The sequence below is a fragment of the Agelaius phoeniceus genome, chromosome 1 (assembly GCF_051311805.1).
Source record: "Agelaius phoeniceus isolate bAgePho1 chromosome 1, bAgePho1.hap1, whole genome shotgun sequence".
Taxonomy (NCBI): domain Eukaryota; kingdom Metazoa; phylum Chordata; class Aves; order Passeriformes; family Icteridae; genus Agelaius; species Agelaius phoeniceus.
This window is the reverse complement of record NC_135265.1, coordinates 94,223,397-94,249,663: the sequence shown is the minus strand read 5'-3', so window position 1 is coordinate 94,249,663 and position 26,267 is coordinate 94,223,397. Positions and strand designations below refer to the sequence as shown.

At 43.3% G+C, this 26,267-nt stretch overlaps 1 protein-coding gene across 5 annotated transcripts in view; it reads right to left on the bottom strand.

The window, feature by feature from the left end:
• Positions 1 to 1,963: 1,963 nt before the first annotated feature.
• RIPOR2 (RHO family interacting cell polarization regulator 2) overlaps positions 1,964 to 26,267 on the bottom strand; it is a 69,381-nt gene continuing 45,077 nt past the window's right edge. For 3 of the 5 annotated variants that reach the window (XM_054635086.2, XM_077183555.1, XM_077183565.1), the window contains exons 9-23: positions 24,930 to 24,973; positions 23,533 to 23,658; positions 21,987 to 22,135; positions 20,780 to 20,909; positions 20,096 to 20,242; positions 18,140 to 18,829; positions 15,343 to 15,527; positions 13,425 to 13,593; positions 11,859 to 11,994; positions 10,799 to 10,960; positions 9,637 to 9,795; positions 7,997 to 8,199; positions 6,480 to 6,563; positions 4,495 to 4,585; positions 1,964 to 3,362 (exon numbers count right to left, since the gene is read on the bottom strand). In XM_054635086.2, coding sequence (XP_054491061.2) covers positions 3,262 to 3,362; positions 4,495 to 4,585; positions 6,480 to 6,563; positions 7,997 to 8,199; positions 9,637 to 9,795; positions 10,799 to 10,960; positions 11,859 to 11,994; positions 13,425 to 13,593; positions 15,343 to 15,527; positions 18,140 to 18,829; positions 20,096 to 20,242; positions 20,780 to 20,909; positions 21,987 to 22,135; positions 23,533 to 23,658; positions 24,930 to 24,973 — 2,576 coding nt within the window. In that variant the 3' untranslated portion in view covers positions 1,964 to 3,261. Of the gene's footprint in view, positions 3,363 to 4,494; positions 4,586 to 6,479; positions 6,564 to 7,996; positions 8,200 to 9,636; positions 9,796 to 10,798; positions 10,961 to 11,858; positions 11,995 to 13,424; positions 13,594 to 14,917; positions 14,989 to 15,342; positions 15,528 to 18,139; positions 18,830 to 20,095; positions 20,243 to 20,779; positions 20,910 to 21,986; positions 22,136 to 23,532; positions 23,659 to 24,929; positions 24,974 to 26,267 lie in introns of all 5 variants that reach the window. The other 2 variants (XM_077183553.1, XM_054635070.2) reach the window with 2 other exon arrangements.

Below are 26,267 nucleotides of genomic sequence, written 5' to 3'. Positions count from 1 at the left end.
CACCCATTGTACTTAAGACAATGTGTGGAGGAATTAATTAGACCATAATAGCTCCTTGTTTGGGCAGCTGAAACTCACTTGGTTTTTTGCATGGATTGCTTATGTGAGGGCTGCAGCATTGTCATAGGTTGTTTTTTGTTAAGAACATGTGCTGCATGTTCATTTACTTCTCCTCAAGGGCCATCTCAGGTTGTTTTCAGAACTGGATTTAACAATTTAATAAGAAGTGCAAACTTTGCCAAGGCTGTGCTTTTCCAGCACTCCAATGCTCTTAAGACTGAGTTGTATTGTCATCGATGGTTTTTTTTCAGCATTTATTGTTTATTGTGCTATTCATTTATCTTTCCATTCTTGTAATAAGACAAAACAGTGTAGCAGCTGATAATGGTGTTATGAGGAACTGTAGTTTGCTGCTGTTTGTTGAACTGCTGGCAGATGGCTGCAATGAAATGTGATCAGAAATGTGAGGACACATCTATCCTACCCTCAAGGACACTGCATCCATTTGAGCCTGGGTGCTGTGGATCCTCTCAGGACAATCCTACTGCAAAGCAGGAAGCCATACTTAAGATACAGTGTCTGGCAGTTGTTGACTCCTAATTTTGAAGTCCCCATTACTGATAAGTGTTATTTATAAAGTATATATCACAGACTGCAGGACAGGGTGAAGCTATAGACCATAGCTTTTGAAAATCTGATGGATACAAAAGCCTTGCCAGTAGCAGTGTGAAACTGGGCAGCCTAACATGCTGCTGCTGTAGCTACAGGAGTATAGGGGTGCTACAGATTTCTATTTATGGGGCCACATGCTGAGATAGTGACAGCATGCCACAGTAGTAAAAACCACCACAGCATAAGGTAAGGATACCTTTACCACCAGATAAACAAACCCCTTTCCCAAGTGCACTAATAGTGAGCTGCCCATCTCTTCCATCTGCACTGCTGCTGAGCTACTTTGTATGGGAACTTTTTCCTAACACACTTTCCTGGGGTGGCCCTGACCTTTGAATTTGTCCAGGTAAGCCTGCTGCAGCCCTAAGAGCTTTTGTAATTACTGCCTGCTGCTTCCTTCTTTACTAGTTGGTAAGCACAAGCCTTGTGATGCTCACCTCCGTGCATCTGGTTTTCCTACTCCACCAAGGAGTGTGTTAATGTGCCAGGAAAAGGCAGCGTTGTCAGCTCTGCAAGCATAAAAATGTACAAGCTTGGAGACATACAACCTTTCTTTGCCTTCAGGTTTTGGAAGCTTTAAGGTTTGTTCACTTTGTCACAGCTGTGGAGAATCCTGGTTGCAATGGTGTAGCAGATCAGCTGTAGCTAGTGAACTTCTCCAAGGGTGGCTTTAAACTACAGGGGGATGAGATACACCCTCCATTTGATGCAGCACCTCTGTATGTGAGCTGCTCCCTGTTCCCTGTGGCTTTGGCTCCCTGCTCCATAGGCAGCTCTACACTCCCCAAGGTGTATGCTGTAAGCCTTAATGTTTGAAAAGGGAAAATGAATGGAAGGAATGTCTTCTGTCTGAGGAGAGTCTGTCTTCATAGAAGAGAGAAGTAAATAGTTTGGTAACAATCTTGGAGCCTCTCCAGCACATTTTCTGGTAGTCCCCGTGGAGCCTTTCTTGGTAAGTATCTTGAATGATACACAAAATTGGCTTGCTCTGAACTTAAAATATGAGGCTGATAGTGAAGGGCTGCTGATGGAAAGGGTGACTATACATATGGACTGATGTGCTTAGTAATTAAAAATAATCTTTATTATAACTTAAATGTGATAGGAAATATGGTGAGTACAAATGCCACAAAACTAAAAGGAAAAAAATAAAAAAAAAGTAGATACAAAAGGACACCTTGAAAGAATTCAACTGATGGGACAGGTGTAGTATAAAAACCATAACATGGCTATTTCACCTTCTGCCAAAAGAGTTTATATTCCTCAGTAAACAAGTAAGCATTTTGCACTGTACAAAATGTACTTCTTTAATTAAAGGAAGAATATATATATTTATAAATATACAGATATGTACATTCTTGTAACATTCAGAGTAAAAAAAACAAAACAAATGATCCCTGCCTGCCAAAGTGTTTGGCTCACAAGGTTTCCTCTTGATGTGAACTGTTTGCAATATTTTCTATGTCGTCTATGCAAATTTGGATACTTCAATTGACATCTAAATAGCATTTCATGCATAATGAACACAGTACAGGAACACTCTTCTGTTAAATTCTATTCACCTCCTCTGTTAACTTAAGGCTTGTAATCAACAGTTTGAAGCACTCGCTGTCTTTCAGCCTTGCAGTGCAGGGAGGGGAGGTGCATTCACTTCCCCCTCTGTTTATTACTGCCTCCGAGGTCCACTTGAGTTTGTTCTGTTCTTTATATGGAAATTACTCTATAGAAACTACACTCCTCTAATTAGAATGTACAAAATCCAATCCTGCCTGCAACTTGCAGGACAAAATGGTTTTGGGGACTCGTGCAATTAGCGGTATTCACTCCTTCTTCTCAGAATAAATAAATGCACTTTACCTTTTCATTTAGTTTTCAGAAACCTACATGATTGTTTGATCCCCCTCAGAAATTGCTGGATTAATGATGGTTTGCTGCTGGAGGGCAAGAGAAGGGAATAAAAGACCAGTGGAGGCATTTAGAATGAGTCACCAAAGTGACACCTCCCAGGGTTTACATCATGCTGTTTCTCAAGGCAAAACTTGTAGAACTTTCCCTGTATTTCATTACCAAGACACAACTGAGAAAGCTGAGCAGCATTTCCTGCTACTGGAGTGTTGCTGGGGACACTGCAAGGCAGCAGACACTTCATTTGGGATTCAAGGGAAAACTTTGCATGCCTGCTCAGGTGGCCTCGTGATTGTCCTTGATAGATACGGTATCGCATGTCTCAAGCTTTCACAACAACTTCAAGGAGGTAAATATAATAGGAAAATATATGGAGATGCCAAATTCTAAAAACCTCACAGAAGTCCGTTGAGGCTGAATAACTGCAATTATATTATTTGTTTAGAATCAGTCAAGAAAGTATTGTTCCTCAGCATCCAACTGTTCCATCATGAGCTGCAACTAGGAGCCAATAGGAATCCTTAAGCTGGATTTTAGATTTTGCTTTTCTTGAAGAAGTCTGTAAATTGCTACATTTTGGAACATTCTCATAGAATTCTTTAAAGTCTTCCTTTTGTTCCCCACACTGAAGTGCAACTCCATCCTACTTTAATGTCTGTTAAATAGTAGCAGGTTCTTTTCCATCTAAAAAGCTGTGGCAGCTTCAGTTCCACGGCGGCTTCCAACTTTAACAAATTCCCGGGGAAATTTGTCCAGCTGTTCATATGCCAGTCTCCCATCTTCACCTAAATGCAAAATGATAAAGCATAATAATATATTATGTCATTGCCCTAGAACATTTAAAATACTGGATTCTCTGCTGTTAGAATGTACTGATTGGCCAGTAACTTCTGGCCATTCTTAAACTTTATTTTGTTAGAAGCAATTTCAGAAATTATTTGGAAAAGTTAAACATGCTCAGAATGTTCAAATTTTTTTTTTTTTAAATTTCTCATGTAACCTGTTGGGTTATCTAAAACCAAACAGAAGGAGATGTGGCTTCTGTGATGAGGTAACAGTATCTTGCACACTTGTCATACTGAATGACCTATTGTGCTTCTCAAGGTCTCAGCTGCTGCTGTGATGTACTTGAGGTAAATGTTTATCCACTTCAGCCTTGGAAAATATAAAGTTTGTCCACCTCCCACTTCCTGGCACTTTAAAGAAGTGAGTCTATCCACAATGTTACTTCTATACTGCTGAAAATGAGGAAGGAGTATGTTTGCTAAATATTATTGTATCTTTCAACCCCTTTTTCCTTAGCTACTGCCATCTAACTGCACTTCCACTAAGACAGCATTGAGCCTAATGTGTTGAACTGGCAATTAGGAACCAAAAATGATCTCTGTATGTTGTCTGGAAGAATGGCAGAACAATCAGAGTTTTCAAGTGTCCTTGGGCTAGTTGTTTTATAATCTGAGCAATAACACGTCCAACAGCAGACGGAATTCCTGCTGAAGTGGTGAAGAGAGCATTTTTGAAGGGTTTGCATAATGAAAATAACACAAGGACACCTCCCCCATAGAGCAGAAATTCATGCCTAGCCGAAAGGCCAGAAAAACACAATTTTTCTGTGCCACTGAAGTGTACTGGTGCCCAGAAACTGTGCAGATTAATTATCAATTCCTTCTGTTTCTCAACTTCTCCTTCCTATCCTTCCTTTTACTACTTTCCCCTCCAGACTCACAAAATTCAATTTCTCTTTTTAGCTCATTTTCAAAATGAATGATTTTTAAGAATCTGTATTTTCTGACTGGTTTAAGTCACTCTGTAAAGTTTTGTTTCAATTTACAGTCTCATGTTTACACAGCTCAGGTGTCTTACATGCTGCCCTGTTAAAAAATAGAATTAAATACTGCTCTAAACCAGGCAACTCACCAAGGGAGAGCAGGGTTTCGGACGCCACTTTTCTGATCTCTTCATTGTCAGACTGGCAGAGCGTGACCAGCATTTTAATGCTCTCAGTAGCCTGGGAAGTGCAAAGAGAACTGCATTAGCACCACACAGGACACTCTGGGGTTTTTCCACAACCTTGCATGTAAACAGTAACCATCCTCTGCACTGCCCTCCCCACTCCAAGCAAAGGGCTTTGGTGGAGACAGGAGGAATGGGGATTCCCTGAGGGGAAGCATTTGGAGGAGGTGTATTTTCTGCTGCTGGTGTGGACCCTTCCTAATTTTCCTACCCTATGCACTACATACATAAATCTGACAGACCAGCTATGTCTGCCACTTCTGACTGTAGGATAGGTGATGGACTGTGGACCAAGGCCATAAAATGCCAATGCAAGGGTATAGCAGGGAAATGAACAGGAGGGATCTAACAAATAGGTTTCCTAAAAAGCATGTCAAGCCTGTACTCACCAGTATTTGCAGACTTCTGCCTTGCCTCTGCTATTTTTGGGAAGAAAGCAAGGAATAATCCTGCTCTGTGCAACAAAAATGTCAGGTCTTTGGGGAGAGCAGCTATCACAGTGTTTCTGGCTGGTTATTTAATACTACAAGAGAGATGAGTGAAAGGAAGGGCAGGTACTGCCCCAGTGTGACACCTGGAAGAGGCACTGAGCCACAGAGTCAGTATTTGTATGAGACCTGCCAATCCAAGGGGCACAAGGCCTGCTCTGCATGCTCTGAATGAGGGCTTTGCTGCCACAGCCATTTCATCTCACCACCTTGTCTTCAGCGTGGCCACTCGTGCGTGACTTGGGCTGAGGCTGCACTGGTGACTACAGCTCAAATGCCTGAAAGTGATGGGGCACAGCCACACAGAGCTTGCTGCCATTGAAAAACCCCTCAAGAGATTCACTGGGCCCTTGTGCAACCAATTGTGGATTAAACTGCTCCTGGGTTACCCCATCCACAGCCACCTATCCATTGTAGCATTTCCATCTCTGAAATAATAACTTCCAGCTTCAGCTTTTTCTTTGAAGATTCCACATGAAGATACTTTCCCTCAGTAGCTTTTTTCCCCAGCCATTCTCACCATTCAAGACTCACTGCCACATTGCCCAAGTTAAACTTGCCTAGCTCCAGTTCCCACCACTGGTTCCTAATCTGTTTTCCTGAGCAATGAAAAACCCCACTGCACCCACATGTCCCTCACCATTGCCTCTCAGGGATGCCTGCTAGCTTCTCATTTAAGGGAAAGGTTTTTCATATTTAAACAATGCTGGATTATGTGCAGGATAGCATCAGTTGTGACTGGGATGAAGTTACAGTTTAGAACGGCCTTCCAGGGGACGGATTAGAAGGAGAAATAGTCAGTCCAAAGTGCATTTGTCTCATGGAACACATTTTTTGCCCCAGTGTCCCATACCAGCCAGGCTTGGGTGGCTGCTGTCTCCCATGGCTCTATACAACCAAAATAAAAGTGAATTTTCCCATCCTGTCATAGGCTGGAATGCAAAGATGGTACCAGATGCTAGCTGAAGCTGCAGTGCCCACATGTTATGACCAGTTATTTGTCACAAAACAAGCTGTGATCTCTCTTTTCTGCTACTGTAGCCCACATACATTAGAGCTCATTTTATCCTGGGAAAGCATTCTTTTATCCTTCTCAGTCAGTACTTTACAGATTAACATTTTTTTTGTCTGTGATGTGGAACTGAGTCTCCTGAAGTCAATATGAGAGGGAGGAAAAGATGATATGCAAAAGATAAAACTTTGCCAAGGTCACAGAACCCGGGTTTTTGTGGTTTAGAAGGTTCTAAACCATTCCCTTTATCTGAAAAAGGATGGAGCACAGCAACACAAAACAAAAACACTACTGCTGCTGTTATTGAAATTTCTGTTTTGTTGTTTGTACCTATCAGATGTCCTTTCAAAAGCAAAGCCAAGCACCACAGTGTATTTCTTGTCTCTTACCTTGAGGTATCTTAGAGCCAAGCAAGCTGCTTTCTGCAGCTGGAGGTTGGGCTGGGTTAGTGCTTCACAGTAATAAATCAAGGCCTGAAAACAGATAAAGAAGAACAGCAATGAAAATGTCTGTGCCTCCACAGAGAAGGGTGGAGCATGGAGGTATTGCTACCCTGTTAAAGGACAGCAATTGCAGCCTGCCTCCCTGGCAGGGAGCATGTGGGATGGCAAAGGTGGGATAATTCCCTGCAGCAGATCCAGGCCAGACCACCAGTTATAGATCAGCAGTCTCAGGCAGCTTTTGGTGGGGAGAAGTTCATGGTTAAGTGAGATGCACAATCTGGCACCTTTGAAGGCCTTTCACTATATATCACCAAAGAGCTTTGAATGGGCCTTGGAGTCTAATAACTCAAGAGGTGGCCCTTGTGATGGTCTCTTTAATGTAGGGATGATGATGAACTAGTTGGTATAGACCCCGGGGAGACTTAAAATAATGATTACAATGTCAGCATGAGCTGCTAGACCAGTTTACTGCTTGACCCTGGAAATTAGTAGCTACTAGTGAGCAGCAAATCTCAGCAGCACTCAGCTGCACAGTGAATTCATCTGCAGCATAAGGCTGCATAATACCCTCACAGAAGCCACTGTGTGGTCCTTCCTGCAGGCAGTGGACCAGGTATCAGCCACACATGCCTGTTCCAGGAGAAGGTTATATTTGCCCTGAGATGCTGCCTCCAGGAAGCTGGGGATGGGAGAAGGATGCTATGAAATACCAAGAGGCTGCAAAAATGGAAGATGAAGTGGGAGGGCAAGCAAAGAGGGGAGAAGAAAAGCAAAGACTTTTTCTCTTCCCTTTGCCTTCCTTCTGCCACTCTTCCTCTTCCAGCTGCCTTTTCTGTTGCTCTTTCCTGACAGAGAGCAAGATGGATAGCAGGAAAAGGTCTGCCATGAAAGGGTAGGAGCCAATCCCTAATTTTTTTTACTCCTCCTTCTCCCCTCTATTTAATTTTTTGTGCTTAACCTGGCCCTGCTTGTTGCATTTGGTATCAGAGATAGACTCAAATCTTAGTTCTCACAGTTGAGCTGTGTTTGCCCAAGGCAGTCTGTCCCCTCTGGAAATGGTGGCAAGTCCCATAGATGGCAGACTCCTTTGGGGAAAAAAAAAATCTGAGACCTACATCTTTGCATGTTCATGGTGCTGGGGACTGTTACCTTGAAGCCTTGGACTGAAGCCAAGTCTGAGACAGGGCAGCAGAAATGCTGAAGTGTGGAAGATAGCTAGAGAGCACAGCACTCTGCAGTTTTGATTGGTACCTGTTTAGCATAATGACAGGTACAAGCAGACTGGCATAAAGACAGAAACAGACCTTCACATGTGCAGAAAAATTAGACAGGATATCCCTCTGGATCAGTTTAAATCAAGCTTGGATCAGTGATTTCATATGCACAGATATTTGAGACATACAGGGAGAAAAAGTCATGATGACACAGGTCTGTCATGTGACAGGTGATTTTCTGCCACTTACCTTCTCCCTGAAGTGCCTGTTTTCTGCAGTTGCTGTCAGAAGTGATGCCACAGTCTCACTGACTTCATTTTTATTTTCATTGAGAAGTAAAGCCAAAGCTCTTAAAACTTCCTGCTGTGGTGGAAGGTTGTTGGAGTTTATTTTGGACATGTTGTGCTGCAGTTTTCCATCTTTCACTGACTGCAGCACCTGAACCACAGATGCTAGAAGTGCAAGAAAAAGGTCTGTGTTACTTACTTTGTCCTCTCAGCACTTTGGATTGATCCTTTCCTCGCTAGCAATCTTTGATTTGTACTACACACACTGAGGATACGAAAATATTCCCATCTGAGCAACTGCAGCATGGCAGTGTGTCTGCATGGGGAATTGTCTGGGCTTTAAGCTGGGCCAGTTTCTCATACCTTCTTCAAGTGAGGAGATGAGTAGATGGGCCTAAGTGCAGCCCTTAGGCCTACCCAGAGCTGCAGACACCCCTGTCAAATCTTTGCTTTCTGCTGGAAGATGTCAGTTCTCACTCTAACAATTGAGACCAAATATCCTTGCCAGTGTATTGACTTTCAGAGCATCCTTGTGAGAGCTTTTCCTGGAGAGATTGATGTCTGCCAACAAGAGCTAGACTAATATGTTTCAGAGGTGAGTTGAAATGCCATTTTGCTTCCAGGCTTTTGAGCAAAAGCTCCCTCGTATGCCCAAATAAAAAGGAAAACTAGGCAAGGTTGCTCAAACTCCCTCTCAAACAGAGAAGAAAACTTGGCTTGCCAGGGACTGCAGTTCAGCACACTTTGTGCAGCATCTGCTTCTCTCTCTAGCTCTTGGTGGCAGAGCCTGCAAAACTCTGAGATGCTGTGATCCCTTGGTTCCTGAGAATTGCTCAGCATTTCAGAAGGTCTCTCCATAACACGTGGTGAAAGACCAGGACATCATCTGTCACAGACATCTTTTATGAAAAATCCTTTTGCTAGGATTTTTTCTCCTGAGAAGCAGCAGAAATGAAATGTAAACAATGGTTATCTGCTGCTGTGGAATGCAACAGGTGCATCTTTGATTGGTCCGTGTTAGTTGTTTCTAATTAATGGCCAATCACAGTCCAGCTGTATTGGACTCTCTGGTCAGTCACAAGATTTTATTATCATTCCATTCCTTTCCTTTCAAGCCTTCTGATGAAATCCTTTCTTCTGTTCTTTTAGTATAGTTTTAATATATCATTTTCTTTTAATATAATATATATCATAAAATAATAAATCAGCCTTCTGAAACATGGAGTCAAGATTCTTGTCTCTTCCCTCGTCCTGGGACCCCTGCGAACACCACCACAATCATCCAAGCTGTGGGCACAGAAAACTTCCCAGACCTTGGGCTTAGCCCACCACCATCAGCCAATCCCTGAAAAACTGTGCTTTCAAAACAATTTTTTCCCATTTGAATATGGAAATAGAAATGATTGAAAGTCTATCTGCATCACCTCCTTTCCCTTGACATGCACAACAGTTCAGGTGCATTCACTTAATAGCCAGGACACTTCTTTGTCTCTTTTCTCTCTTCCTTTTGTAAAACCAGCCTCAGGGCTGGCCTGCCTTGTGTTGAGCTCAGAAGGACAGGGAGGTACTCCCTAACCAGCCAGCAGACTTTATATACCCTACCTTCTTTGGCGAGCTGCAGCAAATAGCTCCCAAGGTCACTGACGCTGTGGCTGGCAAAGTAGCTGTAATACTGAAAGACAGTAATGGTCTCGGAGGACATGCTGGAGTAGAGGACAGGCTCTGTCCGGTCCAGGATCTGAGACACCAGGATCCTGAAGACTGCAGGAGGCCATGGATAAAGGCACAGGTTAGTGAGAGCAAAAGCTGCCGGCAAAATTACACAGTCCACTTCAAAACCGGGAAGAAAGAACCTCATCTGCAAGGCCAGATAAGTGATGTTTCTAAGTGATGTGCCCAATGTTTCTAAGCTCAGCTGTGGTTAGGTTAGAAGCTGGACAGGCCTTCTCCCTGTCTGGGTCTCATTGCCAGAGAATTTCTTTGTAAGGATGAACCTCTGCCAGTTTACAGATGGCTAGTGCACCTTCCTGTGCAATCAAGAGAGCATCATTTCTACCTGAACAATATCCTGCATCATAACCCCCTCTCCATATGCATTGCCTGTACATCCATCCCCACAGTGCCACTGAGGCAGGATTTTGCTTTGCTATTTTTCATGTTCCTGCACTAGTGTGGCAGGCAGAAAGCTGGTCTGAGGCACTGCCTGTGAGAGCTGTAGCATGGAGCACGAAGGAGAACACTGCCCTGTGTAGGCATCCACAGTGCAGGCAGCCACACCTGGGCAAATCAGCCTCCATCCCCATTCTGTCCAAGGGAGAGCTAGTCAGTATAGCTGGAGTTTGAGGTGTGCTACAACACACAGGATAAGAACCTGTGCTCAGGCAAACTCACTTGAATGTGGATTAATTTCATCCCAGTGCCCTGTAATGGGGTGTAGGAATTATACAGATACACAAAATTAAGTGCAAGGATTCCTGATTCACTGAATCGCTTACAAATCTGTATTTGGGAATAGACTTTCTTTCTGGTTAGCTCATTAACCTTAAAACAGTATTTTCATTTCTGTTAACCTCACCTTTTCTTTTTTTTTTTTTTTTTTTTTTGTTGTTTAATTATTTGGGGCCAAAACTGTTTCAAGAGTTGTAGCATTAGTTTTCAAATTAGATCTTGGAACTGTGGCCAAACAGATCTCTGAGGAGTTGGAAAACAAAGCTCGTACACAACTGTTCTCCATTTTGACACATTTTTTTGCAGCAGTTTGTACCTGTTTCTGCAAGTCCTGGACACTCCTCATTCACAGTGGTGGCAAAATTGATATCCAACTGCTTCATCATCTTGTCTGCAGAGGTGTGATACACTCCTGCAGGGCCAGTACACTTCATCCAGAAAGCCAGCAGTGACAGCTTCTTGTGAAACTCTGGAATTGCTGGGCAAGACAAAATGAATAATGAAACAAAGCCATGCTGGAAACATCAGCTTTGAAAAAAGAAGGTAAGAATAAAGGACATCTCACCCAATCCCACTGATAAACAGCTACTGTTTGCTGGGTCTCCCTGAGCCATTACCCTCACAGAGCATGATCATGTGCTCACCCCAGGTTTGTAACATGTTTTTTCTGTTTCCTATGGTAATGTGAGTAAATTTGCTCCTGATCCAGTTCTCAGTATTGATGGCTCTTCCTTTTAAATAGCACAAAATTCTAGGGGAACACACCATAAATGGTCTGCACAAGTTTGGTCCTTGTCCTAGCACTACACTATGGCTTCAAGTAAGTCACTCAATTTTTGCCTCAACTTTCTGATATAGTAAATACACCTTGTAGTATTTACCTATCCTGCCAGAGTGTACACAAGGGTAACTATGTGTTTGTCAAACTCTTCCAAGTATTAAAACAGATGCAAAAAGAAAAATAACTAAGAAGTTCTCCATAGAGACAAAAATTAAAATGTTCAGGAAGTTGTATTATGCCTTTGATATTGTAATGCAAATCCTGCCTTTCCTCAGGAAAGAAAGGTGGAAGAAGAATTTGGGTCTTCAGAGGTGGAAGTATCCACATAACACTAATGACACCTGTCCATCTTCTGCACATCAAGCTGGATAAGAAGTCCTTTCTTTTCTCACTTGCATGCTTCTGGATACCAGTGCTGAAGACAGATGTAGGTGACACCTGCCTTGCCTGCTGCACCTCCTGGTGACCCTGAGCCAGCCCTTACTACAGAGGCCTCTCGTGCACTGCTGGTGAGCTCTGCACAGTGATTATTTCAGCAGACACACATGCCCAGGCAAATCCTTGTCAGAAGGAAAGCCCCTAAACTGTTTCTTACCATCAGTAAGAGAGGTGATGTTTCCCAAGTTCTCAGTGCTGATCTCGGCAATATTCTCCACCACGAGGATCTGCCTGGACAGCTTATCCAGGAGGTCTCTTGTCACAAATGGTGTTTTACTGGAGAACACAATTTGCTAGTGAAGACAAATGGGAAGAGACAAAAAGGAGTAATTGAACCAAAAAGAAACCCAGCCTCAGAAAAAACAAAAAAACTCCAAAACACCTGAAGTGCAACAACAAATTCATTGCCTCGAACCACAGGATCTCCTTAACTTAAAAAATTTTTTGTTGGGATATTTTTTGGTCGTGGTTGATATTGCATCCCTACTTGCACCTTCAATATCTACATTCACATCCAGACACCTGAGAATCCAAGTAACCATTTGTGTTAGTAATTTCTGATTTACACACTCCACAAAGCTAAAGAAACCCATCAGCACGAGACTTAAAGCCAGGCAAGAATATTAGTCTGACTTTCACACAACACGGACCATAGACTTTCAGGACAACCCTGCACAGAGGAAGACCACAAGTTGCTCTTTCTCTATTCCATTTCAGCTTTGATCAATTACTTAGGTGCCTTTATTAATTTTATTTATTAATTAATCCTTGCTAATACTCCCTGCTGCTGCTATCTACATCTTCTTCAGCAGTCTATGTAAATAATATTCATATCAGATCTGCTTTGAGTGTGGATGTTCAAGTTCACCTCACTCACCTGCATATTTACTGTATACTCTTGTATTGAAACCAAAAAACCTCCCCTTTTCTCATAGCGTGAGTCAGCAGAGTTTCCGGCTCAGCACTAAGGGTGCTGGAATCAGGCTCACGCTCTATTGCTTCAATGAGCCTTTGGGAAAATGAAGCTAATTTTAACTAAGATGGAAGAGTAAAATAATTGTGATGAGGAAGTTGCAGCATGTTTTCATTTGTCAGGAAAACCCTGATGACCTCGCTTACTGGATGTTTAAATTCGCATTTGCCGTGCATGGGTTCTGAAAAAAAACCTACAGAAAAACCCCTCTAGTTGTGAGCATGAACTGCCAATTTTGATATCCCAGGGAGGGCTGTCTCATGCTGCCTTCACCTTGTCTATTGCAGACAGAATCTCTCTGCCTCATGTGCAAAAAATTAATCTCTGCTCTTGAATGCTGCAAGCTCATCTCAGTTAAACAGTGGAGACAGGGTTCCTGTTTTACCTCTGAAGACATGGGCTGCTTTAACTGGGAACCGACTTCACTGAGGACCTCCCAGCAAAGCCAGCAGGAGTTTGTAACCCAGAGCAGGGGATGCCCCTGTCCCCCCCTGCCCTGCCCCTCAGCCCTCCTGGGCAGCTCATGCCAAGCCCCCCTTAGTTCACATGTCAGGTCTGCTCCGAAACCAGCCAGGATGGAAATGATGGAGGCACCTCTGGCTGGGGTCAGGGTGTCACCATCCAACCCCAGCTGTCTGGTGTCTGTCCCAGCCCTGAGCTCCCACTGCCTTGCAGGAGCAGCACTGACCTTGCCAGCCTGCAGACAGGAATGATTTTAAAATAAATGCCCAAATGAGGTGGGGTTGGTACCTGAATGAGCTGGGTGCAGTACTGCAAGTGCTTAACTATGGTTATATCCAGGCTGTCGTTGCCTGTGGTCAGGGGCAGAGGGCTGCCAGCCACGCTGGTGCCCACACCTGTGTCCTCGGTGAGAGCTTCGCTCAGGTGGCCTCTGGCCTCTGGGTGCTCCGTCCTGTAACTGGGGAGGAGGCAGGGAGGAGGAGGTCAGTGTAGGGCCGGCAGCTGCCACAGCAGACACACACCCACACCCACAGCCCCACTCACACACAAGGGGATGAGCAAAGAGCACGGCAGAAGAGCTGAAAGTGCACAGAAACCTGGTGATGGGCACATCATACCACAAAGGAGCAGGGCTGCCCTGCCTGGGTACAGGAGGAACGTGCCCATCTAGGGGACAGACCTGTTCCCCGACTGGCTTGCCCTGAGTGATGTGATGTCCTCAACAGCAAGGTTTGTCGTGGTTACTATCCCTTGGTGGTGACAGCCTTCTCCCATCTGTGATGAATCACCTGCCCAGTCACTCTGGATTAAGAACCATGACAATTTGTACCTTCCCAAGCATGGAGCTGCTAAGAACAGCTCTGTGCTTGCAGAGTCCTCCTGCTGTCAAATTTAAGGCTCATTGCAGAAGGAAAGGAAAACGATGTCTGAAGTAAGAGACATGATGTTTTCATATGCAGTTTTAGACACAATGTGTACAGCTTACTTTGCCAATTGTTTCTGCAAGAGTGTTGAGCTAGTCTTACTGTGTTTTAAATCATTATTTCCAATATTGTCTTGCTGCAGAAATGATCCTCCCCATGTTTAAATGCAAAGCCTGAGGTCAGTCCCCAGATGGCAAGTGTGTTTGGCTGCAAGTTCAGAAGTTTCAACACTTGCAATCTTTACACTGAGTCACACACTTACACATCTAAAAATGGAAGCGGGAATCTGCACTGTCTGGGGATGAGCCAGAGGGGAAAAAAAGAAATTTTAATTTCTATTTTAACTGGTTGAAGCTAGATCCTTAAATCAGCACAGACCGGACTGAGGTCAGAGTGCCAGTTTAGCAAGCAACACAATTTCCCAAATTTTTTTTCCCACCAAGTCTTATTCTGGAATGAGGACATGAGATGATGGGAACTGCACAGTGGTTGCTCATTGCACTCAAACTGCTTTAAGCAAGCTGTGAGTAGTACAGCTCCCTGGCTGGAGAGCACAGGCAGGGAGGGAACTGTGTTCCTTTCTTTTTTTCCAGCTCTAGTGCCGCTTACGTGCCTGCTGGGCATCGTGTCAGCTCAAAGGAGGCAAACATGCTTTCAAGATCTAATGATTGAAGCACAGCATCTTAAAGTCACACAACAATGGCAGGCCACGCCACAACACCACAGCTTTTTTTTTTGTTTTTGCTTTTTTTTTTCTTTTTTCTCAGAAAGGCCAAAAGTGATGAAAGAAGGGCAGGTAACACGCAGGGCCATGAACAGAGTACCAGTCATCACTCTTACATTCCAAAGGCAACCTACATCATGCTGCTTAAATCTGGCCCTGTGTTATTGTTACTGACAAGCTTAATCCACTGCAAAGACTCATTCGGCTAGAGAGAAAAGACAAAGGGAGGGGGGAAAAACCACAGAGGAATTAGTAATTACATCCAAGGAAAGCCAGGTCCAAACCTATGTCAAGGAAGAGGCTCTGCCAGTATTGATGTCAGCCTAATTTAATTTACCCTTCTCCTCTGGAGGACAGATTGCATATATTTGAACAGAGGGAAAAAAATGGAAACCAAAGACTTTGTATGCAGCAGCCATGGGGAGCCCTCGGACCCTAAAACTCATCAAGGATTAGTCAGTCTTCCTTGAATAAATTGTGCACCAGGATCCCCTGTTAGTGACAAAGAGCCAGGGTGTCAGTTTGGCATAAGCACAGCTGGCAGGTACTACAAACTTACCTATTCTTCTCAATCTCAGTATCTGAAAATACCGAGTCTGCACCTCCTCCACCATTACAAACCTCCACACCACCACCATCCTCATCATCAAAGTCAGAGGTGTTCAGGAAATCAAAGCTTTCTAAAGCACTTTCAACTGTTAGACTTAAACTGGAGGACCTGCTTCGGCTTACTGCTGGCTTGCACTGCAAAGGCAGAACGAACCAATGAAAACCCCAGATATTAGCTACTACAAGAAAGATAAGAAAAAAAAATTGATAAAGCTTAAAACTTCAAATTCTTCATTTTATTTTTAAAACTTCATTTTATTGGGTGTTTCATTTCAAGCCTTCATATTCATAGCATATACAATCAAAGCCTGAGAACTGGGGAAAGCCTTTCATTCCTCCTCCCCTCCTCATGCTACACACTCTCTTCCCCAAAGGAAAACCCTCAAAGGCAAAAGTCAACATGTTTTATAAAAATGAGAAGTACTTCTTGAATCCAAGTTTCGCAGCTCTAGGCATTTTCCAAAAGGAATGAGGGGAATTAATGCAATGGAAGTTGAAAGGGGAAGGCACATTCCTTAATTGCTGTTCTAGCTACAGAAGCCAATTTATACATATCCAATGGCACTACCTGATTTATTCCAGACGTAACTCTAACAGACCTTAGCCAGGAATGAATTTCATCCCATAGCTGCACATTTATTAATGGAATGAAAGGAGTTTTGCGGCCTTTGAAGCCAAATGGATTATCAAGGAAAAGCCAATAAGGTATCAGATTGCTAGGTGACAGAGAAAGGCAGTATTGTAACTCAGAAATTACAGTGCTAGAGAGAGGGGGGAAACCATCCCCACCTCACTGCAGGGAAGAAATGCAAAGGAACCTTGCTGTTGCTGTAGGAAGTATGAAATACCCTGGCCTCATGCGGCAATTCATCCACATGTGCCCAATTGCTTCCAGGGTTATCCTGAAGAATCAGATGTAAGTTAAGGGATCATCTCCATTGGTTGGTGCAATGACTTCAACATCTTTCAGACCATGTGATTATTTGATCAGAAACAGTCATGAGTCACTGGTGCCATTACACAGGCCACATCCTCCAGTTCCAAGCAGGACCCATGACTTCGTCTCAGCTCACAGAAGAATGCACTGGCCTCTGAGGAGTTCAGATCCAGCACCAGGTGCTCTAGAGCTGAAGGGAGCTGGAGTTCCATTTGCAATTCATTTGCACACAATACTAATGGTCATACATTTGCACTTAGGATGTTTGAGTCTTTAAACTGACTGTACAGTCAATAGCTGATCAAAAACACTTCCCAACACATCTGTGACAAGGATGAGTGCTGCATCCTGCTTCTTGTGCAGCACCAATGGTTTCAGCTTCCATTTTCTTCAGGGCTTGGTAGCGCAGCTTCTTCAAGCATATGGAAACAGCAACATGTGGGCCATCTTCTCTGCTCATCTAATATGGCCAAGAGAGGTTTCTTCAGCCACAGCTGGATTCCAGCTCAACCCTTCTGCATGAAGAGCCCTTTTCTGCATGGCTGCTGGTGATGCTGAGTGCCAGTCAGTGAGCTGATCAACAGGTGACACCCAGACTTCAACAGATCTGAAGAGGCGTCCATCTCGAGTGTGCAGGAATCCTGTCCGCACACATCCATCCTCTCTGCCCCCATCCCATGTCTGTCTGTTTGTAACTTCTGATCAAAGCAGCCTACATAAACAGTGTCTCTCTGGCCTTTGGATAGTCAACCTCTTGTATCAAGTTAGAAAATAATAGTAATGATACCTTTGCCTGCTCAAACCTCTCTAGGAATAAATAATGCAAGGAACGGGGGGCTGCAGGCTGTCAAAAAATGCTTGATTTGGGAAAGTACCATGCAATGGAAATAAGGAGGTTAACAAAGTTTCTTTGTAAAAAGATAATGCAGAAGAATAAATTATTCCCTGCTTCTTCCTCAGCCATATTTTTGAATAATGAGGCTTAAATGACTAGCAGACCAACTTGCATATGAATATGAAGCATTTGAAATGATTATTTCCCATATAATACTGTTTGCAGAGTAACGTGTCAGGAGTTGTTATTCACGGGGGAGATACAAGTAACAGTGACCTGCAGTAAACATATTAACAACACACATGCAAACCCCTTTTCTTCTGATTTTTAACATTATTCTCTGCATCTTGATGTGATGACAGGATGTCTTTCATTATGAAAATGGATGAGGGGAAAAAGGAAAAGGCCATGCCTAGGTGACATGGGAACAGCAACCTTCAGTGACACTTCTGCTTCTAAATCCCTTTGGCAATTTAGAAAATTCAGCTTGTATGGCTACAAGGCCTGATCCTCAGCTGGTGCAGTTTTGCACAGCTCCATGGAGTTCAGGGGCAGTATGCTAAAGTACACCCACTGAGGATGTGACTCACAGACTTCAGAGGCAGAAGTTTGGCTATATTTGATCCCCACTATGGCACAAGCAATGGGTTCACAAGAGGTGGTTCACAATGGTTCACAAGGCGTTCGGAGAAGGGTATAATTTAATCACCCTTCTGTCACAGCACCTTTTTCTCTTTCCCCCAGGTTTTGACAAAAGATCTGTTGCTTGAGGACACAAGGCTATGACAAGCACATTGCTGACAAAAGTTTAAAAATGCAACATTGTGAAAGGATGCTCCAAGCAGGAGCAAATCTACTGCTACCAGGGAATTCTACTATTCTCCAGAAAGCCTGCTTTGATGTTTGCGAGGCAGGCAAGGACATTCTACCTGCTCAGATTTTCTTTAGGGTAGCATTTTCTGAAAATGTACTCACTTTTAGGATGTCATCTAGATGCATCACTTCTTGATCCAGGTCCTGAAACTCTTTATACTGCTCTTTATGTGGCTCAAGAGCTAAGAGAAGCCCTTGCAAGGCTTCCTCAATGCTTCCATCGAGATAAGACTTATATCCTTCTGATTCCCCACTAATGGATCCCTCACAAGGCAGCCTCTCTGGGGTCAGGGGTGTCTCTGCTGATGTAAGCCTTTTGACCAGCTGCTTTGTGATGTTGCCCTCATAGGTATCCAGCTCCACAGGCTTGAGTTCTGAGCCTTCATCCGTGTCCTGCAGGAAAGACACCGGGACACTCGTTTCCACAAAGACACGATTGCTCCCAGCATCAGAGACCTTTTGGCAAACTTCAGGAGCTGCCCTGGGGGTGTTCTTGCTCTCAGCCACCGCTCCCTCTCCGTGGGACAGCAGGTCCTTTGGCTCAGCAACAGAGTCTCTGCGGGAGTCGCTGCTGCTACAGTCTAGGCTTGAGCTCTGGGAGGACTCCAGGGCTCGGTGCTGGGTGGGGGTGGCAGTGATGTCAGGGCTGGAGCTGACGTGAGCACAGGAGGACTCTGCTGAGTTGGCAGGGGGCACGGCATCTTCGTAAGGCAGGTCACCAAAAGTGAAGGAGAGAGGCCGCTTCTCAGTGGCTGCTGTGCCATTTTCAAAGACATCATCTGGCAAATTCGACTGAAAAGACAATAGGGAGAAAGTGTTTATCAATGCAGCATTGGAAAGAGGAAAAAAATAACAGCATGTGCCCAGGAAAGAAAAAGGCAAGGCAAAAGATTAAAGAAGCATTCAAGACTTGAGAGATGGAGAAAATATTTTAAATCAAACTTCTGCTTTCATCTGGCACAGCTCCTCAATTTCAGCATGAAAATTTCTGGAAAACCTGGGCTCAGCCATGCCTCTGCTAAATAGAGAGCTCTAGGAAATGATCTCCAGAGAGAGTCATGAAATCTGCTCACCCTTCTATATCCTCTCAAACAGCATTTCCAGTGCACTGCTCTAGTTCCTGTACCATGGCTCTTTTTAATGAGATTGTACATAAACCACATTGTCTGCATTTTCCTACTCATTACAGATTTCTGTTCTACTTATTTTCTGACTTCTAAAGTAGCAATTTGTAAAATGTAACACAGTTTGTCCTGCATGTGGCATGGATGGCTGTAACAATTGTTGACCTAGAGTTATATCCTGTCCAACATGAGTTTCTGCTGAAATGAGTCAGCAGAATTGGTGGTGTATTGAGCAGGACACTGATCATTAAAGAAGCAAAACCAGCCTATGCAGACTCCAGACTTATCAGGGCAGATATATATCTATGTTCATCTCTGACTGATATATGGGGAAAAATCACTATAGGAGTGACAACCTGCCTATCTAACCTACAAACCTTGCTTTGTGGCCAGCTCATGTGGCCAGCTCATGGAAATACATGACACAGATGGAAGGCAACTACTATTTTGCTGACAATTTGCTGGAAAGAACTGCAGGCATCCACATGTTGTTAAGCTTAAGGGTTAAGTGTCCAAAACTTGAAATATTTTTCTAGTATTATTAGGAGCTTTTTTTCCCTAAACATAATCATAGTCAAAGGTTTATTTCTTCTTTCCCTTGACATGAGTATGCTTTTAGCTTCTGAAAGTCATGTTACTAGGCAAATGTAGAGCATCAATCAGTGTAGCAGGTGATCTTCAAGAACACTGGTGGCTTGTACTCCTGCCCTGCTCTCTGCCCACAGATAGTTGACTTCTGATCATTATCTCTGTAGAAACCAAGAGGAATTTTGATTCAATGTGAGCTGCATGGGCTCACAGTTATGTCCTGCCCTCTAATCAGTCAGCAAAATGAGCGAGTTGCAACAGAGAGCGACACACAAAGCATGCGTGGGAATGGAAATGCCACACAGGAACTGAAAAAATCCTTCACCAAACAAAAACCAGGACTCACATATAGCTCTAGCCCTGCTTTTGGGCTTAGCCTGAGCGATGGCAGGTCACTAAAAGAGCGACTGCGACGAAGCTTGTCAAAGAAAGTGTCTTGAAGAGCATCTAAGATTGTCAACTTTGGCCTGTCTTGCAGGGGATGCAGCCATTTCTTCAACAGTTAAAGCAAAGAGGGTGTGAGGAAGGGCAAGTTAAATGAATGCTTTGCAGCAGAGTACTAAGTTACAGGCATGGGATGCAGCACTTGCAAAGTTAATCTCTGTACAGATGGCCTGATTAAGCATTCAGAATTCGATTCATGCAAAATGTAGGAACACCCTGTGAATATCTTCAGTACAGGGGCAAATTTTATCACAGGATACTTAAAAATACTTGTGCTATAATAGTTGCTTAACTACTGTTGCAAAATGAAAACACATTTTTTAAAGATTATTCAAGCATCACAGCAGTCAGGCAGGAAGGATAGGTATGCATTAATTGGCCACATAGTTTCAAAGATGCCAGGATCATAGTCACCTTCTTTTAGGATTAGCAGCTAGGAATGCACTTGCTTTATAAGTATTTGTAAGGGTAACCTGCTGGAACCAGGGCAAAAAAAGCTTAGACATGTAAAGCAGTGAAATGTTTGCAGTGTTTGAACTACTCCAAGGTTTCTCATTACATAAACACGAAGCCAAACAGAGCTTACAAAGAATGAGTGGTCCTTGAAGGTTGGTGTTTCAGGAGTGCCTTGGCTGTACATGGACATTCTCCTCTGGAGAGCAGATGCCTTGCTCACATTTCCTGTGGATGGGGTCAAGTCTTCAACATCAAAGGGGCTACAGATACACAAGCAAGAGGGGAGAAAATAAGAGGTTGTTAGGCTGAGCAAGAGGGACTTTCAGGTCCATAGAAAGCATTTTTGAAAGGGTGGTTTATTAGCACATCAAAACCCAGAGGTAGCAAGTTTTTAAACTGAAGTGTTTAAAGAAAATGTTGTTAATTAGACAGCAATCTCAGAAGTGTGGTTTTCGGTTCTGATAAAAGTGTTCCCTCAGAAATCATTTATGTAGTGTAGTCTGATGTTATTCTTCTCACATGAAAAGTATTCTTGCATTTGAGTTGCCAAGTGTCACACATGCTAATGAGAAAGGTGCTCAACTATTAATAGAGCTGTTGCATTGTAAAGGAAACCAGGAGCTGTTATTGCTGCCTTCATGTTTATTGCATTAAAAGAAACAGCACACATGATTGTAAAAAGTTAAATGCATCAATGCTTCTTCAGAAATAACATTTACTTATTTCATTAAAATGCAGCGAGAATTGGGTTTGTATCCTAAGGCTACCAGCTCACCTATGCTGATCAATGTGAACAGAAAACACCAAGACATCTACCATCACTCTTGTGGTGTATGAAGCCCTCAAAAGCCAGCTTTTCAAGATGGGCCAGCTCCTGAACTTTGCTATGCTCGTGTAAATCCATAAAATTATTTTAAAAAATATTACATATATATATATATGTAAATAAAAATTATATGGATATAGAAATTATATATATATTTATATATGAGCAATCAGTCATATCCCATTTTTAAGCTTTGAAGTAAGCTTTAGGCAATTCTGAGATCTATCATCACTAAGCAGTTCCCATACCTTGTAATGTCAGTTCTTACCAAACCTTATTTAACAGCTGAAACTAGGCACAGCCCTCTTTACCACAGGAAAAGCAGGCAAACTGTGGCTGACCATGAACTATTTCTCATATACCAAATTTGGGCCACAGTTCCTTCACAATCTTCCTCGGCAGGGAAAAATATGGAGAGAACAACCCACACGGATGAACCATTTTTCTTTGGTTGAAGTTTTACAGCTGGCTGATTGATTGATTGATTGATTGACCAAGGAGTTCTACTTACTACCAGGTGATCTCAAGGTTCAGCTTTACTGTGCCAAGGTCATTAATGTCTACTGCAACCACCTGAGGCCGAGCTGCAAACAGATCTTTGGTCTCACAGGTTACACTTCCCACAAGGATATGAGTAGCAAGCCCTTTAACTTCTGTGACCTGTAAGAGACAAGAACAGGATATTTAGGACCACAAAAGGCATTGCAATCCCTAATCCCAAGATAATAGTTTTGATTGTCTGGCCTGGCCCCCTTGCCAAAGAGCTTCTAAAATATGATTGTCTGTTGCATTACTTAAGGAAAAAATCTGGGTTTGGTGGTGGTTTTGTTTTGGTTTTTTTTTAGGAAATGCATAGTTGCATATGATCATGATTCCATGTTATCTTTATGTTTTTAAAAGGAGTCAGAAGAGGACAAACATACTGGCTCAGACCAAGGGGCTGTCTAGTCTTGTATTTGATCTTTTGCAGTAATGATAACCAGAGCCCAAGGGAAGAGTGAGAACAGGGAGGCCATGGGGTGTCTCAGCCTGTCAAATTCCTGACTGGGAATCTCCTGATGTATCTTGCCTAATTAATAATTCCCAAGGGAGCTCTCTTCCAGGTATTTCTCTCTTGTAACTCTGAAGCCATGTAATTTTTTGCACCAAGGATGGCCTTTGGTGAGGACTTCCACGAATCTACTGTTGAGGAACCACCTCTGTGTAATGTTGTTACAGTAGGAGTAGAGCACTATTCATATTTAGAGATATATTTGCCTGGGAATTCAGAGTGACAGTTCTATATGCAGCTCCTACACAAATCAGCCTTTGGCTGTTTGCTTGAAAGTCAGTTCTTGAGCCTTTTATGTGAAAGTGTTTGGACAGAGTCCAAAAAGGGAAGAGAATATACACATTAACCTTAATAATACTGGGATTCTTGTGTACTATAAAAAGGGGTTCTCTCCTAACTTTCCACCTTAAACTTGTGTGTTAGATTGAGGAGAGTGATTCACGATGTGTCACAACTTGCCTTTCATTGAAAACCTACTGTCTCATGCATCTGGGATTATTTTGGTTGTGGGTTTTGTAATCACCTGCATTTTTTTTCATAAAGTCTTTGCAGTGTCTAAGAGAGCCATTTCCCTTAAAAGTTTCAAGACATTCTTCTGTTTAGGCTTCCTAACCAGGGACATCTGGAATAGTTTCTAGGAGCAATTTCTAGACAGGGATGAGAGAATGGGTATCTCTAGGTTGAAGGCTTACGGAAGAGAAAGCACATTGACTTCCAGCCAGGAGAAAACTGTGTTGGGACACTGAGGGCAATGAAGATATGGATCAGTGATGAAAAGACTCCAGTCTGGGAAGAAAATCTCTTCCACAACTCTCACAAATGGATTAGTCTTGTAGTATCTAAACTGGACAATACTACAGCACTTTAGTAGTTGTGTCAGAAATACTAATTATGGCTCATTTCTAAAGAGTTTAATGATCTGCTTCTCTGTTTTTGCTGATGGTGCATGAGAAGGCAGGTTCTTGACTCCTGCCTTGCTTGCAGGCAAAGGAGTCAGCATGCATACCTTAATGGAGATCAGTCCAACAATGAGAGGGAGGAAAACCATCTCTTCTCCATCCCAGCTTTGCTTGCCATTCACTTCTATCTTGCCTTTCAGTTTCCAGCGCTGGCGACCGTAACGCATGAAAATCTGAAAAAGAAAAATCCTCTCATTTTCTTGAGAAATCTGTTCTCATGATGCACAAATATCAAAAACAGAACTGGGGAAAGAGTCTGAGAAAGGCTGGAAGAGTTAGGTGGCATAGGTGCTGCCCCCCCTCCACTTCCCATCGAGTCAGAAGGAAAAATCTGCTGGAGGATCTCTCTCTCTCAGCTCTCCTAATTGCTCCTTTTGTTAGTGAACCCCTGACCCAAGTTTTTAACTTCATGTAACTTGATGACTCATAACAAAGCTGCAAGCCATTTAATTCCACTTACAGGGAAAGTGGCAGGGAAAGGGAGATTTGGGAGGGCAGGATGAAAGCACCAGTGGTCTATCCTAACATCTACAACTTGCTGGATCATCTGCCTTTCCAGCCAGGTGAGCTTTTGGCCATTCCCCATCAGAGACCTCCTCAGCTGTGAGGTTTTGGCTGTCTCATGATGGAAATGGATGACATCCGTAGTGCAGTAACCCAATTTGAAGGATCAAGAGCAGGAAGACCACTTTGGGCCAGCTGGGAGACACCGGCACCAACTAACTGACCCCACAGAGGAAGCAGGAGTCATTTGTCACAGGGAATGAGAGTGGAAACAAATGGATCTCTGATCAAGGCAGCTAGGAAGTACTATACTGGTTGGAGGGATCCACTATCAATCCAAAGCAAACTTCTTGCAAGGTTGGTTCTGTTCTGGTAGAGCTGGAGGATTAGAGATGGAATTTATTTTAATCCATCTGTAATGAACACACTCCTGATGATCTCTACTGAAACACTGCAATGACCAGAGATCCTGATGCAGCCTCACAGCAGGTAACATCTGGGTCTCGAGAAATGGTTATTCAGTGTCTTTCTGCCACTGAGCTCTGTGATGAAGTAGAGCCTATGCATTCAGTAAAGGATGCTTGCAAGGATGTGTTCCATTTGCCCTATGTGTATGGGATGGGGCATATGATTTTGTCCAGGGAATTAGAAACTTTTGTCAAATATAAGATTTTTAAAGGCAAAAAAAAAAAAAGCTCAAAGTTCTTGTAACAGCTATCACACAGTTCTCTGAATGCAAAATCCAGGTCTTCTGACAGATGCCCTGACAAAAGCAGACATACAGAGAACGCAAGGCTTTTCAGAGCACATATGGGAAAAATAATAGCTGTTCATTGAGGTACTGATGTGAAAATTTATTCATCATGACATAAAAAGTAGCAGAGGTATGCCTTCCTTTTGATTCTTTGGCTATTTAATAAACAAACTGATGCAGACATACCTCGTATTGATCTCCTGGGCAGAGCCGAGCGAAGCCAGCCAGACCTGAGAAGGAAAGACACAGAGGGGCTGTGGGAGGGCCTGGGCTGCCCAGTGTGGCTGAGCCCAGAAGTGGGGTGCAGTGGGGTGCCCAGAGCCACACTTGGACAGAAGAGACCAACACTCTCCTACAGCCCCCCAGCTGCTGTTTATATCCCCCTCTTACTGCTGCCTGTGCACCCTCTGAACCTACACAACCCACCACCTTAATTTTCTTCTTTATTTTGTGCAAAATTCATTGGACTGTGGTTTCTTGCACATGCAAGATTTACACCTTCCAGCTTTTTTCCCTATTAGAGCCTGAAGTTTCCTTTCATATAGTAACTACAGAAAAAGGAGAAACACCTTCCTGACATCATCTGGCTTCAGACCCTCAGCTGAGAGCCCCTCCCATGGCAAGGTGTAGGCGAGCTGCTGATCCCCCTGCAGTGCTGCTCAGCGCTGTCTGACCAAGCTCCACACTTCAACACAGATCCTTTTTAGTACATCTTTAGAGACACACAGCAAGCAACAGGGCCTCTTTCTGCTTGGTGTTTCCATAACATTATCATTCCCATAATAGCTGCGTGTCTTTCAATAGTAAGTGCATCACAAAATATGACTGACATCTTTAATACCAGATTAATCCCATTTTTCTCCAGCGCAGGAGAAGTAGCACAGCAAAGCACTTGTGATCTATGTTTGGTTTTGGGTTTTTTAAGGTAGGATATAACAATGCTATTTTTATATCAGCACTGTGCATATGAAATGAAAGCTTCCTAAGGCTCTACACTGAAATCCAAGGGGAATTACCACCCCACTCCTGGCCTGCTGACTTGCATTTGCACAGGATTCAACTGGTTGTTTTTCCCACAGAGGGAGCTTCTTTTTTCTCACATATTCCCCTCAGTATGCAGCCATTGCACTTGTTTTGATATAAAAAGTTACCCAGCTTTGCCTGTGTGAGCCTAAATCTATGCCTCTAGTATTGCAGTGCCCAAAGAAACCATCTTGAGGCCACATACAAAGCCTGTGGCAGAGAAAGGGATGCCCGAACAGAACACACAGGGGTGTGTTAAAATCAAGGCAAGTATGAGGAGCCCTAGTAGTGCTGGCTGTATTTGCAGGGATGAATTAGCCCTGCTAGCTGTACTGTAGGAGCAACTCAACCCCTGCATACAGTCATGGGCTGTCCCTGCTTATCTGCCCCTTCCATTTCTTTGACCAGAAAATAGTTTTCTTTGCTCATCTTAGTGTTCAGCAGAACAGAGAGGCCCTTGCACAGAGCTCATATTACCAATTCCTTTCTAATTTATTTACT